Genomic DNA, 17,053 nt, shown 5'->3' with positions numbered 1-17,053 from the left:
CAGAGACAGGTGGATCTTTGTGAGTTCAAGACCAGTCTGGTCTACACTGTGAGTCCCAACTCAATCTTTGAAAAAAGTGATGGGAACTGGAACTTTACTTCCGCCTGGGTTTGGCATCCAGGAGGTTTGTAAACCCAAGGAAAGAAGACAGCTACACAAATACATAGTGCAACACACAGACATTCTGTATACATCACACACTACACCCACCCACCCAACACCACACACACATTACACACCTACACAAATACATAGTGCAACACACAGACATACTGTATACATCATACACTACACCCACCCACCCCAACACCACACACACATTGCACACCTACACAAATACATAGTGCAACACACAGACATACTGTATACATCATACACTACACCCACCCACCCCCAACACCACACACACATTGCACACCTACACAAATACATAGTGCAACACACAGACATACTGTATACATCATACACTACACCCACCCACCCCCAACACCACACACACATTACACCCCTACACAAATACATAGTGCAACACACAGACATACTGTATACATCATACACTACACCCACCCACCCCCAACACCACACACACATTGCACACCTACACAAATACTTACTGCAACACACAGACATACCACAGACATATTGCATACATCATATACTATACACCCCCCCCAAACACACTATATACACATACTGTACTCAGTGCACACACACGCAGTCATACAAACACACACACAAAGTTGAGCCTCTGATATTTCAATTGTCACAGTTTTCTGGGCAGAATGTTTCTTGGGGGTCTCCTCTGGGTTCCAGGGAGGTTTCTACTCCCTTTGAGACTCTCAGAACAGGAATCTGAGGGGACAGAGACAGTAGATTGGAGTGTTTGGTCCTTGTCTGCTCTTGTTCTCTGATAATGTCAGACCCCATAGTCTATAGCAGCTTCAGGCCACTGGTATGGGCTTTGGAGAGCATCACACAATGGAAGCCAGTTCTTGTCTGAGCAGTAAGTTAAGCTACTGGGGGAGAGAAGTCCGTTCATCAGATAGGGGTGAGTAGCCATCGGGGATCCAAGAAATGCCTCGGTGTCTCAGGGAGTCCAACAAGCGCCTTCAGAGTGAGCGCTTGGGGAATGGCCCTCAGGCGACACTGTGGCCCCATTCTACCATGGCCCCATAGCTAACTCTTCTTGGAATAGCTAGGGCAGGGCAGCGAGCACAGCTCTGTGGTCAGGGCTTAACTGACTAATGAAGGAGGAGGCAGGCTGAGTTAGCAGGATGAATATGGTTGGTCGGCTGACAGAGAAATGGAGCAGGGGGCCAGCTCAGTGACAGAGACCTTTACTCCCAGCATGTGGGGCAAAGACAAATGACTTCCAGGAGTCCAAGGCTAGCCTGATCTACATAGTGAGATTGCCAAGGGCTGTGGTGTGGGAACATGGCCTAAGAGTGACTAGACCCACATAGCCACATAGATCCCAGAGAGAAGAGAAGGCCAGCCAGAAGGGGACAGCACCTGTCACTACCACCCCTCTCTGTCTGCAAATGCAGACAGTGTTCTAGTTTCTGTCTCCTTACCATCTTGTACCTCAAAGGGAAAGAAAGGTGCGGAGAGTGGAAAAGAGGCCACAAAATCCAACTAGAGCGCGCACTCACGTGCACGCGCACTCACAGCATGCCACAACCCTAGAGTAGGCAGCGTGGTGCAAAGGTCAACCCTGGGAGGTCAGGGTTGGACGTGTGGGTGGCAGTGCCACCCACCGCTGATGGTTTCCAGGCTGAGGACCACACCCTCCTTCAATGAATGATTCATGGTCTTGACCTCAGTTGTGCTTGTGGAGGCCAAAGACGCATGGTACAAGACGAGGGCCCCAGCAGCTCGCCCTTTGATTTCATTGTCAGAAAAGTCACGTTGTGCAGACTAGAATCTAGGTTCTCAGAGGCTGAGGCAGAGTGCCTCAAGTGGTGGCACAGCCTGCAGAAGGGCCATGTGTCACCTACAGTCCTGATCTCTGTTCCCACTTTCTTCTCACATACATTTCTATCCAGGGTAAACATATTGGCATGAAAGCTCATTCATTCATTCATTTGCTCAATCATTCATTCGCTCATTCATTCATTCATTCATTCACTTGTTCATTCATTCATTCATTCATTTGCTTATTTATTGCAGTACTGAGGATGGATTTATTTGTTTGCTTGCTTGCTTATTTTTTTTACTGTGGTACTGGGGACAGATCCTAGGATTTGATGAGTGTCAAACATGTCTTTTATATCTAGTTATGGTCCCACTGTATTTTTAAAAAATTATTTACGATTTTATTTATATGAGTAGACTGTAGCTGACAGAAGAGGGCATCGGACTCCATTACAGATGGTCGTGAGCCACTGTGTGGGTGCTGGGGGTTGATCTTGGGCCCACTTCATTTTTAGAAATCAAGTCTGAGCTTTAGTATCTTGGGCTAATCCTGGCTTGGTACAGGGTGGCCTCTCGGAAGGGCAAATCCTGTGTTGACACAGTTCTTGGTTCGATTGCCAGCAGTCCCAACTAGGCAAAGACCTCCATCCTGGCCACATTCTGAGAAATAGGAAAGGGTGTTTGGTGGGACTAGGGGTGGGAGGGGCTGAGGACAGGGCTGTGGGGGGGGGGATACAAGCTGCTTGGCAAGCAGACAAAGAGGTCCATCTTGACCACTGGATCCAAGTGGCTTGGGCCACCCTGGCTACATCTGGGCTCTGGCTGCAGTCGAGTCTCAGGGCTCAGCCTGTGCAGGCCTGTGGGTGGTTCTAGGAGACCTGGCTAACAGCCTTGTCCTTGCAGTACCAGGTGGACCCTGGCCAGCTGATGACCCGGAGGCTGCAGGTCTCTGTGTGGCACCTGGGTACCCTGGCCCGGAGGGTGTTCCTCGGAGAGGTGATCCTTCCACTGGCCATGTGGGACTTTGAGGACAGCACGGCACAGAATGCCAGATGGTATCCTCTTCGGGCCAAGGTGTGTCCTTTTGTTACTTTTCTGTGGCTGTGATAAAACCCTTTGACCAGAAGCAAAGAGTTTGTTGTGTTTGATTCTACAGAGATAGTCCACCATGGTGGGGAGCCATGGCAGTAAGGGCACACAGAAAGCAGAGCGGGCAAACTAGATGTGGGCTGAGGGTTCACACTCTCATAGTACACCCCAGGTGACACTCTTTGTCCTCAAAGTTCCACATCCGCAGTGTTCTGAAACCTCCCCAAACTGTACCACCGAGGACCAAGTGTTTACATTTCTGAACCAGTGGAGTGACATTTTTTCCACTCAAACTACCATAGGGGCTGAGCATGCCCAGTCACCGTGAGCTCATTCATGTTCTACTCCGCCCCCGCCCCATTGGCAGCATGAACCTGGCTAGGACATCCATGGGTACCCCACTCAGCCTCTGGTGAATGGGCTAGCAGCAGAGTGCCAAGCTGAAGTCACCCTACTTGATGCCGGCCGAGAGTAGCATCATTGAACAGGGAGTGAATGTCCACAGGCCTGCCACGGAGCTCCGGCCATGGGCATTCAGGGACTGGGACTTGGCTCCTAGACCTTGAGGGTCCCTGACCAGTCGGCACCCTGTTGGATGCTTCTATGAAGGTGGCAGCTGGCCCATGCAGGCTTCCAGGAGTGCGGGAGCCCTGATGGCAGCTTGTCTCTTCTGATAGTGGCAGGCATGCCTTTCCCTCCCAGTAGACTTCGCCACAACTGAGATGGAAGATCCATCAGACTCAGAATCGTCCCCTCTCTGGGCTTTTCATCCACTTCCTGACAAAATCACTCATGACCAGAGAAGCCATTTCTGTAGATCGAATGGTGTCTCTACAGGGGCTAGACATTCACAGCCTACATATCGCCTATGGCTTCAGACACAAGTCTTCAGTGCTTTCTGCCCTCAGTGCCTGAAGGGGACATTGGTATGGAAGGGTAGCTCCAGTCTTTCTGAGAGTGAGCTGGTAAATGGGGTTTTGATTGTCCTCAAGCCACTGTTGTCCAGGACTTCTGGAGGCTTGCTGTTCCCGGTGGCTTCTGACGTTCTGAAGGGGTGAATTGGTCCTCCCTTGCTGAGGGGTGAGGGTGGCAGGGGTGGCAGTATAGGTAGAAGACTAGTCTACAAGTGTAGCCACCCTACCCCTAGGCCTTGAGAGGGTCTGTGGGGGTTGGGGCATTTATGGACGGAGTTGGGTGGTTCTGAGGTACCATGGGAGGAATCCCGCTTCTGACCTCTGCCTCTCGCCCATAGGCTGAGAAATACGAAGAGAATATTCCTCAGAATAATGGAGAACTTGCTGTTCGAGCCAAATTGGTCCTTCCCACAGGGCCAAGAAAGCCCCAGGAGGCCCAAGAAGGTTGGTGACCTCAAGCCCCATGAACATCTGTCTGTGTCACTGTCCCCAAAGCCTGGAGGGCAGAGAGTTTGAGATAGGCAAATGATTTCCCACAGTTCCATTGATCCTTCACACTGGAGCTCATGACTCAAGGGAGCATAGGTGAGCAGGACAAGGCCTCCAGTGCACACCTCATCCTTTCTAAGGTGTAGACTGCCAGTCTCTGGTGGCCCTGTAGATAAAAGCAGCCATCCAGAGGTCAGCTTGGCTCTTTAGGAACCAAGAGGGCTTCTGGGGCACTAGGAGCTGGAGGCTCAGAGAGATTGGGATGGAGTGGGTCAAGGGCATAGCTTCCCAGTATTTAACTTAGATAATGCAAGGTCTGCACATGCTATGAGGGTAGAGAAGGATGCAGAGAGCTCAGAATGACAAGGGCAGTGTGGTGACCTTGGCAGGAGTAGGACATTCTGATCCAAGCTCTCAGGGTCAGGAACACACCAGAACAGCAGTTTATCGCTCCTTTCTTAAACCCCAAGCTACAGTCAGCTTGCACACCCCCTCCCCCCGAGACCCTTCACCCCTGCCTTCCCCAAGTTCTCTGTGTCATGGCCACTGTCCTAGCATTTTTACGTATGTTTCCCTTCTCTCTGCATGCTGTGGACTAAAGGTAGTGTGTGGGCAAAGCCGGTGGAGCTGTGGGAGTAGAGCCTCTTCTGCAAGCTCTCCTAAAGCCTGGAGGCTACAGCTTCTCAGGGAGCTACCATCTTCTGGGTGTTGATACTGCATACGCACATATAAATAGGCTTAACCCCAGTTCTGGCTTTCCTTCCCGAACAGGTCAGCTAGCGCTTAATGGTCAACTGTGTCTGGTTGTGTTGGGAGCCAAGAATTTACCTGTGAGGTCAGATGGCACCTTAAACTCCTTTGTTAAGGGGTAGGTATCAGATGGGTTGGTGAGTATGTATTGAACATGGCCCCAAAGCTGTAAAGGATAGGCCACTGAAAAGGATAGGCCATTTGGATTCATCTTATTTTAGCTTTCCTATGACAATCTAAAATAGGGTGGGTGAGAAGGCTCCCAGGATGAAAGCACTCACCCAGCCTGATGGAGTCCAGTCCTCTGGAGGGAACCAACCACACAGCGGAGGGGACCAACTCCTGCTAGTTAAGCTGTGACCAACATGCTCACTAGTTCTTATGTGCTACGCGCACAAAACAGATTATAAAACCTAAAGAGATTAAAAAGAAATGGAATGTAGCATGTTTTTAAGGACCACAACTTCCAAGAAATTGGTTTTGGTTATGAGGCTCGGCTAGGAATAACACACTTTGACCAGAAACCCAGGCCTTATCACTTCTTGAAATATCAGCCATTGGTTTTGAAATCTGTTAACCATTTCCCTAGCTCGACACCTCCTCTTGTACCAAGTACCATATGGTCACTCTTGGCTATTCTTAGTCACCACAGGCACACTAGTGTCCTCAAAAGAAAACATGAATAATCAGAGGGGCAACCTTCCAGTCACTGAAGCACTGAAAGACTGTGTGTGCCCTGCGGCAAGTTTTTATTTTCTGAACGCATTTACCTGAGAATGGGGCACAATGAAGCCATGTGTATACAGAGCCTTGGTCCCTAGGCATTAGCTTTAATGGTGGCGTGGCCATGAGGCGATCACACTGAGGACCACAGAATTCCAACTCAGCCTAAATACCCAGCTCTAATGGAAAATGGGAATTTTGTAGGGAGAAGGCACATGGACAGGCTTGGGGGGGGGGGTCTAACCTAGATCAGCATATAGAATGGGGGCCTGTGGGGAAGGAGGTTACACACTCAACTGTGGCTTCAGGGTTCCCATTTCCCTCTTCAGCTGTCTCACCCTGCCAAACCAACAAAAGCTGCGTGTGAAGTCCCCAGTCCTGAAGAAGCAGGCTTGTCCCCAGTGGAAACACTCCTTTGTGTTCAATGGTGTGAGCAGTTCTCAGCTGAGACAGTCCACCTTGGAGCTGACTGTCTGGGACCAGGCCATCTTTGGTATGAACGACCGTCTGCTCGGGGAAGCCAGGCTTGGTTCAAGTAAGTCTGCTCACTTTTTGTGGGCCCGTCTCTGAGGCTCAGTGAAAAGCCACAGGTTTTATGCCCTTCGTGATTGCCCGACACGAATCCCGACTTCTGAAGTGGAAACAATTCCGCTGGCTTTGAAACTGCCCTGTCCTGTCCTGTCCTAATGGGGATCCCCAAGTCAAGGTCTAACTCTGCATGCAGAGAGTGATAATACAGCCAAGTATTTCAGCAATTTCAATCAGATTTGGCTCAGCTAAAGAAACAAAAGCTTCGGGGCCTCACAACAGGCAAGGGACAGTGTTTGCTTTTGTTCCTCGTGTCAATCATAAGAGGATTATTTTCGTAAGGAAAATATCTGAACCCAGACAAGCATACACCTGGAAGAGCATGATCAAGGGGAACGGACAAGGGCGCCATTCACTGTGGCTCACCAGGAGGTGGTTGACATCGTATGGCCAGTCTCCTACTGGGAGTGGGCAGGTTCAGCTCTCAGCAGGGCTCTCCTACACAGTGTATGCCTGGTCTCCTCAATGACTGCCAGCTGAGAATTACTGAACAAGACTGGAGGTTGCATTCCTTGGAATGCAAATGTCTTCTAAGCAAATAAGTCCTCCCAGAAATCCCTTGAAAAAAACAGGACCCTCAGACCACCTCCAGTCTCAGAATTAACCTCTGTGACTCACGGGGAAGAACTGAATGCCTGAGTCCACCTCCCTTTGCTTTAGAGCAGTGGCTCTCAGCCTTCCTAACTGTGGCCCTCTAATACAGTTCCTCATGTGGTGGTGGCCCCCAACCGTATTTTATTGCCACTTCGTATCAGTAATTTTGCTTGTGTTATGAATTATAATATCTATGTATCTAAATCTGCTTTACAGTGGTCTTAGGCGGCCCCTGTGAGAAGGCCATTTGGCCCCCAAAGGGGGTCCTGACCCACAAGTTGGGACCCTAGGCTTTGGGGGTGATGCTACCTGTGCGGGGGTGGGGTGTCTCTTAGGAAGTCTCAGATTGAGGGCAAGAACAGGCTCCTCCTGGGTACTTGCTTCTTAAAAGCTAGGGAGCACAAAGTGGCCATCTCTCTCACCCCCCCCCCCCCACCTACTCTCTCATTGCAGAGGGAGGTGCTGTGGATTGTCCCGACTCAGGTTCACAGTCCAAGCTTCAGTGGCACAGAGTCCTCTCCAGCCCCAACCTGTGGACAGACATGACCCTCGTCCTACACTGAGGTGAAGCCCAAGGCGACTGCGAACTCACAAAGGTCAACAGGAAGTGGGATCATGGCAGAATCAGACACACTGGATCACCATTAACTGGCTACAGTAATGTGTGTCGCTAGGACACCGAACAATTACTGCTACCCAGGCAGTCGGGGAGGCTACTGTCAACAGACAGATGTGGAAATGTTCTGATCTCAATAAACGCTCAACATCGTCCTGTAACTGTAACTCCCAGCATTTATTAACAGCCAAGTTTTCAGCTTTGTTATATGTTATTTCAGAGGAAAATAGAAGTAGGTTGAATGCTGTGTGCCTCCTCTCGGGTGGCAAACCTCCCAGTGCAGGGGAGCTGGGGAAGACGACTCTCTGATGAGCATGCTTCCTGAATCCCGAGGACAAATCTGAGAGACCCCCCCCCCCCGCCCCCGGTCCCCCATCAATCAGACACAAGGCCTTGGAGAGCTTTTATTGTGTGTAAATCTGGTGCGGACTCACCCGCACAGGACAGACATCACAACCAAGGAGGCTAGTCCGCAAAAGGAAGGAAGACAAACTGAAAACGGGAACAAGTTGCTCACAATAAAGAGGCCAGCGTCCCTTCAGGGCTGGAGTCTGGATGCTCTCGGTGTGTATTTTTTTTCAAATAAGAAACTGACAGGAAATGGAAGTGTGCATTTTACGTGCACAAAACCCACTAACATTTTTGTACAGTGGTGATTACTGCAGTCATCGGTTTCCCGACTGCCCTGTGTCAGATCAAGTGTCTCGATTACATGGTTCTTAATGTTGAATTCTTTTATTCTGTAAAAGGTAACAAAATATACAGAACAAAACTTTCCCTTTTTTAAAACTAATGTTACAAACCCATATCATCGCTTATATATAAATACTATCCTCTATAGCAGATCATTAGATATATAAGTCCAACAATGTATGCTAACAGATAAGCATGAGAATTTTGTATTGGAGAGTCCTGTACTGTACACTCTGAAGGACCACTGGAGACTCAGCCAGCGGTCAGGAGGAAGGAGACTCCATGGGGCATGCTTTAGACTCAAATTTCAAAATCATTTTCACCCCTCAACATACAGAGATGGATCCTTCATAAAAATCAAGAACAAATCGATTTGAGCTCATTGTAAAACTAGAGAAAGTATGGCACCCATGAGCCACAGTGCTGTCCCAGTGACAATGAATATTGCTTCATGAGGGCCAGCCCTCCGAATCCCTGATCCAAACAGGAAGTGATTCGGTGACTGTCATTAAATCTGACCTGTTTGGCACTATGTGGTACAATTGGAAGGAACCAGGGAGGAGCCCACTGGTCTCGGGGCAGAACGCAGGCCCCGTAACTGCTCTTTAAGGGACTGGATCACAGCAAGGGGGTTTCTAAACTTAAGAGAACACTAAAGAGCCAAGTGTGACACCTGCCTGCAGTGAGGTGCCCTCCGCCCTTGGTCCCAGCCTGGCCTCTACATGGCCTCGAACTCGTCAATGCGTTGCTTGGTGTTGCCCTGCCTGATTTGCCGCAGCGTCTTATACTTGTCCCGGCCTTGCCGCATGTTCTCGTTGTGGATGATGTCATTGTGGGTCCTCTTGTTCTCATCCCGGGCCTGGGACAACTCGTTGCTCAGGGTCTGAAACAGGAAGCAAGTTATCTGTTATTGGCCTGCCTACCACGTGAGGTCAGGGTTTCACTCCTTGTGGAATGACTGGGGTATGCAGTTATGTTAGGTTAGGGCAGGAGAAGGTACCAGGGGTGGGGCCCTGCATAATGTCGCTGTCCCTGCCCACTCACCAGCAGCTGCCGCTGCACGCGCTCATTCTTCTCTGCCTCTGTGATCCGCTTCTCCTCGTTGCGGTCATCCAGGATGCCCTCACTGGAGAGCTCAGCACTGTAGCCCATGGGCTCTGCTCCCTCGTCCTGCAGTCCCTCCTGCACGTGGTAATTCACGGGCTCATACACTGGGGGTGGTGGGGGCGGTGGGGCCGTCATCACCAGATGCAGCTCCTCTTTGGTCTTCACCAGGTCATCCTGGGCTTCTTTAGCCTTTGGAGAGGAGAATGCTGGTCAAGTGAGGACCCTTACACAGCCCATCATGGAAGAAGTGGAATGGTCTGCCGGCCGGCTAGGAGCCCGGGGAATTCTGCCTCCCCTTGGCTCTTGGCTGGAGCACATACATTGCAATCAGAAAACTCAAGATTCCAGACCCTAGACACTCGAGAGCACAACCATTTCTCTCTGCCTATAATCCTGGTACATGCTCATCGGCTCTGTTCTCCAGCTACTGGAAGTGCTACCACTTGGAGTAGGTCTGCATGGATCTTGCTCTTAAGAGTGTCAGCCAGGGGCCCAGACCCAGTCTTATCCACCTGCACCCCTTTCTAGGTCAGTCTGACCTGCCTTCTTTAACTAATACTTCTACAATGAGCACTTTCCCCCAATCCTAAGTTTTCTGCTTGCAGTGGGTTAGAAAACATGTAAGTTACGGATGGGAGACGTAGGCCCAGGGCACACCCAGAAGAGGGCCCTTAGGAGCAGAAGGACACGTGGAACACCCAGACCCTCTAATGTCCTGGGGGTACAGGAACACAGGGAAGCCCAGCCTCTGAGAGGACTCAAGAGGTCAGCTGTTACATACGGACACTGTCAGTAACACAAAGCAGACCGCCACACCGGACGCTGCCCCGCAGGGAGCAGGCTCAAAGGCGAGCGAGCGTTCAGTGAGACAGCTGGGAGCCCGGGCTGTCGCGCTAGTCGGGAAACCTCCAAAGTTCTCCAGTACACTCCAACTGTCACATCCTGCTTCAGGGTCTGTGACCCCATTGCAGGGGGTACCCAAGCAGTTAGAATCAAAACTAGTTCCCGATCACGGCTGAAGAGCGTGGGACATGGGGATACAGACAGGGGAAGGAAGGAGTGGGCCCTTTGTTCTGCTGCTAATCCAGTGCCTGCATGCTGCTCTACCTCGTGAACAGGGTCAAGGCCATTCCTTGGGGGATTTCTGTCTCAACTGAGAAGCCATCTGCGGAGGGTTGTTAAGAGGTTCCTGAAACTTGTGGTGTGGCCTGCACCCTCCTAAGATGCACCCCACGGCCATGCCTGGTTTCTGGGGTTCACTCACCCGGTGCTGCCACTCTTCTACCTCGTCCTCCTTGCGCCTCCGCGCCTCCTCCAGCAGTGCAATCTTGGCCGTGTACTCTGCCAGCTCTGCAGCCTGCAGGGGAGGGTAAAGGGGTGTCCAGAATCCTTCTGGCAGAGTCCATTGGTGAACAACATTCCCCCATAAGAATGAATGGCCTTCCTGGTGATGAGCTGTGTCCCCGCCCTCTTCACGGCCAGGGAACCCTCTGGGTACCTCCCCGTGTCTCTGGGACCTCAAGCACCCACATCCACCTTCCTGAGGATTCAGACAGGTCCAGCAGCGCGCACACACACGTACAGATCTGTTTACAGCACTAGCTGCAAGCTTTGAAAGGCAGCTGTCACTTGGTGGGTTCCCCGGGAGCAGCCCTCTCTATAATTCAGCATCTTGAACCCCAGGCAATCCCTACCAGCTGCTCCTGGCTCTTTATCTGATCCTGGGCCTGTCTCTCCAGTTCTTCCTTGGCCCGCAGGGCGGCCATGCGGTCGGCCTCCAGACGTTCAGCCTCCTCCTGGGCTCGCCTCCTCTCTTCCTCCAGCTGGAGGGCCTTCTCAATCTGCTCGGAGAGCTCTGCAGAGAAAATGGAGTCGGCGCTGCTCAGACTCCCAGGCAGGAAGTGAGCCTTAGAGTTCCAGTCTCACCCCAAGTGGGCTGAAGGAGACTGAGTGAAAGCCAACCTCACAGTCACAAAGTCCTGGACTGAGTCACTGGGCTGTGAGCAGGGACAGCTCGGGGCTCATTTCCTCAGTGTGGCTGGAGACCATGGAGGAGCAGCTGCTTAAGATGTCCTGGTTCCTGGGGCCAGGCCTGACCTCTCTGACCCCTGCTGCACCTCAAAAACGACACCCTGGCTCTTCGCCTGGACACTGACTTGGGACACAGAAATGGCCTGCTGGTATTTTTTTTTTTTTTTTTTGGTTTTTCGAGACAGGGTTTCTCTGTGTAGTCGTGGCTGTCCTGGAACTCACTCTGTAGCCCAGGCTGGCCTCGAACTCAGAAATCCACCTGCCTCTGCCTCCCGAGTGCTGGGATTAAAGGCGTGCACCACCACGCCCGGCGTCCTGCTGGTATCTTTCACGCCCCAGTAGACAGCATCTCTCTTGTAATTCTAAAATGTCCTCAGAGGGCAGGGCTGCACCTATGACCCTGGGATGTATGGTAGAGGTGTCACAAGCTGGTTGTGACAGCTGTGTACGTGATATCGATCTCACTGAAGTTCAACATTCTTAGCAAGTGCATGTGTGTGTGTGTGTGGGGGGGTGGAATTACTGACAGGCACTGACAGACCGCTTTCTAATTTCAAAGATGGCACTGCAATTGCTCTGTTCTGTCTTATGGGATCGTGTCAAACAGAGACAGCACTCTTGAACAAGTTCCCTCTTGGCTGTGGGCCAACCTGACTCTCTAGAGTGACTGCGGGGGTGGGGGTGGGGAAGGCAGGCAGCAGGAGCCCCTGACCTTTCTCCGCCCTCTTGGTCTTCTGCTCGTAGTCCTGCAGCCGCAGCATCAGCTCCTCCTTCTCCCGGAGCATCTGTTCCTTCTCTCTCTCTACCGTCTCTCTCCTCTTCTTCTCGGTTTCCAACTGTTGTCTGGTACAGGGAAGAGGAAGAGGCACAAGGGAAGGGTGAGGCTCGGACCTGCAAACGCAGCTGCTGGTCTGCTACCACCAGCAAAGGGATGCCATAGCCTGTGTCTGGATGACAAACCAGTTCATGGGGACAGTCCCTGCTTGATCCCAACTGGGCTGCTGAGCAGACACTTGAGGATGCAGCTGTCCAGCCCGGGGTCCCTGATCCTGGGGTCCCTGCTGGCACTGTGCCCTGGCCACTCACCGCTCCAGCTGCTTCTGGTGCTTCTCCTCCCGAGCCTGGGCCTTCATCTGCTGCACTTCGATGGTGTCGGGCTTCCTGCGGCGCATGTACAGCTCATGGTTCCCCATGCAGAGCTGCAGGATCCGCTTGTTAATTCTCAGGCGCGGGGCGTAGAACACAAAGTCCTACAAAACAGAACAGGGCGGCCTTGGCTTCGGCTCCCTCGACGACCTTCTTTCCTAAGACGGCACTTCGCAAGAGATTCTCAACCTTCTTTAAAAGGCCAAAGGCCATGGAGGAGAGGGGGTGCACTCCCTGTATATAGAATATATGCTCAGTGGGTCAAGTGGGAGGGGGCCCTGGGTATGTACATGTGTGTACACCCGCTTGTATATTGTGGTTTATGTGTTGTGTGCCTAGCATGGGTGTGCACATGCTAAAGCTCAGACTAGAGAGGCCCCTCTTGCACTGAGAGAGCTGGTTATCGCTGGCTTCCCAGTGTACCATGTTTTGGTATCTGCTTCTCCAGCTCTGCAGCCTGTCACCACCCGTCCTTTCCTGTTCCTTCCTGTATGCTACACCTTAACTTCTGAGCTTCCCGTCCCCTCTCACGCTGCCACAGACTGCCCTGACCTCCATCCACTGCTCTGGATTCCTGAGCCAGGGATGCACCACAGTCTTACAGTGCCAGTCCTACCAACCATGTCGACCAGCCCTGAGCTCGCTTCCACACACACCCTCAAGCATCCTGCGCTCCATCACTCAGCCTCAGGGTCACCGAACAAGGGCAACGGTATAGTGGGAATGCCACAAGACTAAATTGGAAAATATTCCCAAGGGGCTTGGGACAGTGCGTTAACAGTACCTGGGACAGTAAACCCTGGCTGCCACACACAGGCGCTACTTGGGCCAGCTGCCTATGTGCTCACAATGAAGGCAGTTTCTTTCTCAAAGAGGAGGGCAGAGAATAGTATTTGGAAACTCTTGTCTCCTAACTTCTTGCTCCTTCCACGATTAGCTTAGGTTACAGAGGGGAGACATAGTCTATTTGCAAATACCTCCTGGTTTCCCCAGCCATCTGGAGGGATGGTGAAGTTAACGTAGCAGGCAGGTGCTCCTCCCAACCCCAAAACGGTGGTGGTTTAGTTTTCCGGTCTCCATGAGGCCTCCTGGAACCCCTAACTTCCTGGGCGGGGCTCCCTTCTGGTTTCACAGACTGGTTATTAAGTCATTAGGTTTCCCAGGGAGGAGTCCACAGCGCTAGGAGAACCAGGAATTTTTATTGCCCACCTATCTCTTATTACACAGGAAGGAACAACCTTGTTTCATGGCTTCAAAGGCACAGAGCCCCAAAATGTCCCACCGAGACTCACAAGTACGCACAAACTCCCCTTTGGAAAACAACAATCACAGCGACTCGAGTCAGAACTACAGGTTAACATGAGGTTCCCCAACCCTGCCTACAAGAAATGGACACAGAAACTATTAGAAAACACTCCAGAGTTAGCCATCAGCAGCGGGGTGGGTGAGGGGAAGGAATTTTTCCTACGCCTTTGAAAGCAGCCAGTTATGACTCCAAGTTAGAGTTGTGAGTTCAAGTCCTCAGAGAGCATTTTAATGCAAAAAAGAGACAAGGGGAGGTTTTTATAGTGGACAGATAGCTCTTGTCCTAAAAACATCAGACAGAAGAGCAAGGGAAAAAGGACCCCAAGGAACCCCAAATCCTGATGGGCACACTCCCAGGAAGCTCCCATGAGGTCAAAGTCCAATTCCAGGACCATCATGGGTCTGTCAGAGGGGCTCCTGAGAAGGCTGCCCAGAACAAACAGCTAGACAGAGTCCGGAAATCTTCGAACAGTTCAAAAGCCACCGAGAGCTCTCCGCCTTCCCCTGAGGGCTAAAGGAATGGTAGGGCCTATTGTTCTGAAGAAAGAGGGGGCTGCCTGGACTAGCTGAAAGGGAAATGAGGTCGGAGAGCCCACCTAAAAGTCAGACGAGGGCCCAGACTGGCATGAGTGGGCAGGGAAGACAATGCCTCCTGCCTTGCCCTCTAGAGAAGTTTTATACATTCCCAGGGCTCCCTTCCGGAGGCTGCAACAAAAAAGAAACCCTACACCTTCTTACCTCCAGGGTTTCTGCTGTCTTTTATATTATAGTCTAACCTTAAAAATGTGGTTTGCTTAAGTCCAAAGTAAAATACTGGGATTAGGCATGGCCACTCCTCAGCCCTGGGGAAGGATGGAGTGTCACCGCCTCTTTGTCACCTCTCAGCTCCCGGACTAATGCTGCATTTGTGCCTACACTGAGAGGCCCGGCTACCCTCCTCTCCTCCCCTCAGCCCACAGCGTCACTTTTTGTCTGAAGGGTGTTGCTAGATTCACCGTGAGAATCCTCCTCTTTGCCTGGTCTCATCACTTTTCCCACCACAATGCAGAACTGCGACTGTCTGTGGCCACAGGTCAGTCCTGGAACACCGGGCTCCTGGGGTGCATGGGCGATGTGTGTGTGTGTGTCGGAGAGGGGGTGTATCAGTGTCTTCCTCTGTTGCTCTCTACCTTATTTTTTTGAGGCAGGGTGTCTCCTCAAACCTGGAGCTCAGAAATTCAGCTAGACTGGCTGGCTAATGAGCTCCACAGATGAGCCTTGTACCCCTTTCACTTTCCCTCAGCACTGGGGTCACACACGCCCCCCAACTGCACCTGTTTCCGGAACTGCTGGCATCCAGCCTCAGGGCAAGCACTTGACTTACTGAACCATCTTCCTGGCAACCATTTCTCTAAGGGAAGCTTCCCACCGGGCTGCCTGATAGAGAACATGTGTGCACTAATTCAATCAGATCAGCCACGATTGCGTCTGCATTCTTTGGCTTTCCAAAGAAAGTTAAAATATATGCCAACATACATGTATGCATTCTTCACCAGTTTTGCCTCAAAGGCCACTTCTACTGTAAGCTGAATTTAAAAAAAGAAAGACGCAATCTCCACACGGAGCAGAAAGCAATCTCTCCAGACTTACTTCAGAACTGCCTCTCTAGCTGTGCCACCTCACTGCCCACAGAATATGGGTTTGTCATGACCCTCTGCTGGTGGGACTGCATGTTAATGGGAGTCGTTACCATGGAGCCTGAGTCTGTATTAAACAGCTTGATTTTAAAGAATTGTGTGAGTGGAGAGGGAGTCACAGGTTTACAAACAGCAGGAGACATTTCAATAAAGAAAATACTTTCAGAAGCGGAGACCTGCTGACTTTACAGTTCCGACAGACAGCCCCGCCCACGTGTGTGCTCCAAGTGCGGTTACCATTGCCAAGGGGTGCTCAGCCCTAAGAGGCTTAGCAGGCATCGTGGTGTGGACACAGTCCATGCTGGTCTCTCTAGGCTTACCACTGTAACTAGGGAACAAGAAGACTCGGGGACCCAAAGTCTTTCCCAATCTATAACTGTGGTACAAGCCAGAGGAAGCTCTTTAAAAATTACACTAAAAAAAAAAACAAAACCAAGAAAAGTGAGTTCTGGCTATTTCTACCCTGCTAGAGTTGTGTCTGTCTGTCTTCAGTATTCTGGCCCAACATCAACTAAAAGTTTAAATGCTGACAGAAGAAAACCCAGATAAAGCTTCACAGTACATTGGTCCTTTCAGCTTACTTCACACTCTGCTGCCCACGTGGGCAGAGTACATGCCTGAATGAAGATCATGAGATAGGCCAGCGTGACCACAGGACAAAGGTGGGCTGCCCATCGTAGACAGGAAGCAAGAGGTAGAGGGGATCCCCTGGAGACCCACCATGCTCTGAAACACTTTGAACAGTTAACTCCTAAACCCAAGGCAGTATAGACACTGGTCCTTTGGATTTGAAGGTCTCATTGTCTATCCTCCAACCAGCCACCGATGAGACACTGGCATAAGCTCCACCCACAGGCTGGTTTCAGGGGTAGGCTGGCTACCCACACGAGCATTAGGCAAGCCGGGTGTGCCACGGCAGAAGTGTGTCATTTGGGGAAGCACTTATTACCACTTGGTCAAGGTCAATGAGAACTGCCCTTTTCTCTGTATGAAGACTTAAGATTACATCATTGAGCTTTGGATGGACACATTTGGTCTCCATAGCAACCTCCCACAGCCGTGGTCAGTCACATGGAGTCTGAGCTCCCATTCTGGGGAAGCTTGAGCAACACCGTGTGCTCGGGACACTAGGAAGCCTCAGTTTTCTCCTGAAAACCCGGTTGGCTGGGAGACCGGAAGCGATGACCCAGTCTACGCTTGAACTTACAGGTGCCTTCTTGTCGATAGGCTTAATGACAAACTTCTTGTCGTTGAAAGAGATGTTCCTGATCTCACTCCAAGGGAAGCCAATCTTCGGGGTCAACCTGAGGTCATAAAAAGAAAAGCAGCAGTTGGTTAGATGTGAGTGTGTAACTCACATGTTCTTGGACCGGAAGACCTTAGCAGACCTTTAAACATTTAAAATACAAAGCGAGTCC

General features: G+C 51.2%; 2 protein-coding genes across 2 annotated transcripts in view; one reads left to right on the top strand and one right to left on the bottom strand.

Annotated features, from left to right (window-relative positions):
• Sytl3 (synaptotagmin like 3) overlaps positions 1-7,948 on the top strand; it is a 64,770-nt gene extending 56,822 nt beyond the window's left edge. The window contains exons 11-15 of the mRNA XM_021186111.3: positions 2,818-2,988; positions 4,256-4,361; positions 5,178-5,274; positions 6,209-6,414; positions 7,515-7,948. Coding sequence (XP_021041770.1) covers positions 2,818-2,988; positions 4,256-4,361; positions 5,178-5,274; positions 6,209-6,414; positions 7,515-7,624 — 690 coding nt within the window. The 3' untranslated portion in view covers positions 7,625-7,948. The remainder of the gene's footprint in view (positions 1-2,817; positions 2,989-4,255; positions 4,362-5,177; positions 5,275-6,208; positions 6,415-7,514) is intronic.
• Positions 7,949-8,054: 106 nt separating this feature from the next.
• The window catches only part of Ezr (ezrin), a 44,060-nt gene continuing 35,061 nt past the window's right edge, over positions 8,055-17,053 (bottom strand). The window contains exons 7-13 of the mRNA XM_085833329.1: positions 16,843-16,939; positions 12,595-12,758; positions 12,221-12,351; positions 11,172-11,332; positions 10,742-10,834; positions 9,415-9,666; positions 8,055-9,253 (exon numbers count right to left, since the gene is read on the bottom strand). Of these exons, the coding sequence (XP_085689455.1) occupies positions 9,089-9,253; positions 9,415-9,666; positions 10,742-10,834; positions 11,172-11,332; positions 12,221-12,351; positions 12,595-12,758; positions 16,843-16,939 (1,063 nt within the window). The 3' untranslated portion in view covers positions 8,055-9,088. The remainder of the gene's footprint in view (positions 9,254-9,414; positions 9,667-10,741; positions 10,835-11,171; positions 11,333-12,220; positions 12,352-12,594; positions 12,759-16,842; positions 16,940-17,053) is intronic.

The sequence above is a fragment of the Mus caroli genome, unplaced genomic scaffold (assembly GCF_978045245.1).
Source record: "Mus caroli unplaced genomic scaffold, Mus_caroli_1 scaffold_18, whole genome shotgun sequence".
Classification (NCBI taxonomy): Eukaryota; Metazoa; Chordata; class Mammalia; order Rodentia; family Muridae; genus Mus; species Mus caroli.
The sequence above is the reverse complement of the archived record's forward strand: the minus strand, read 5'-3'. Positions and strand labels throughout refer to the sequence as shown.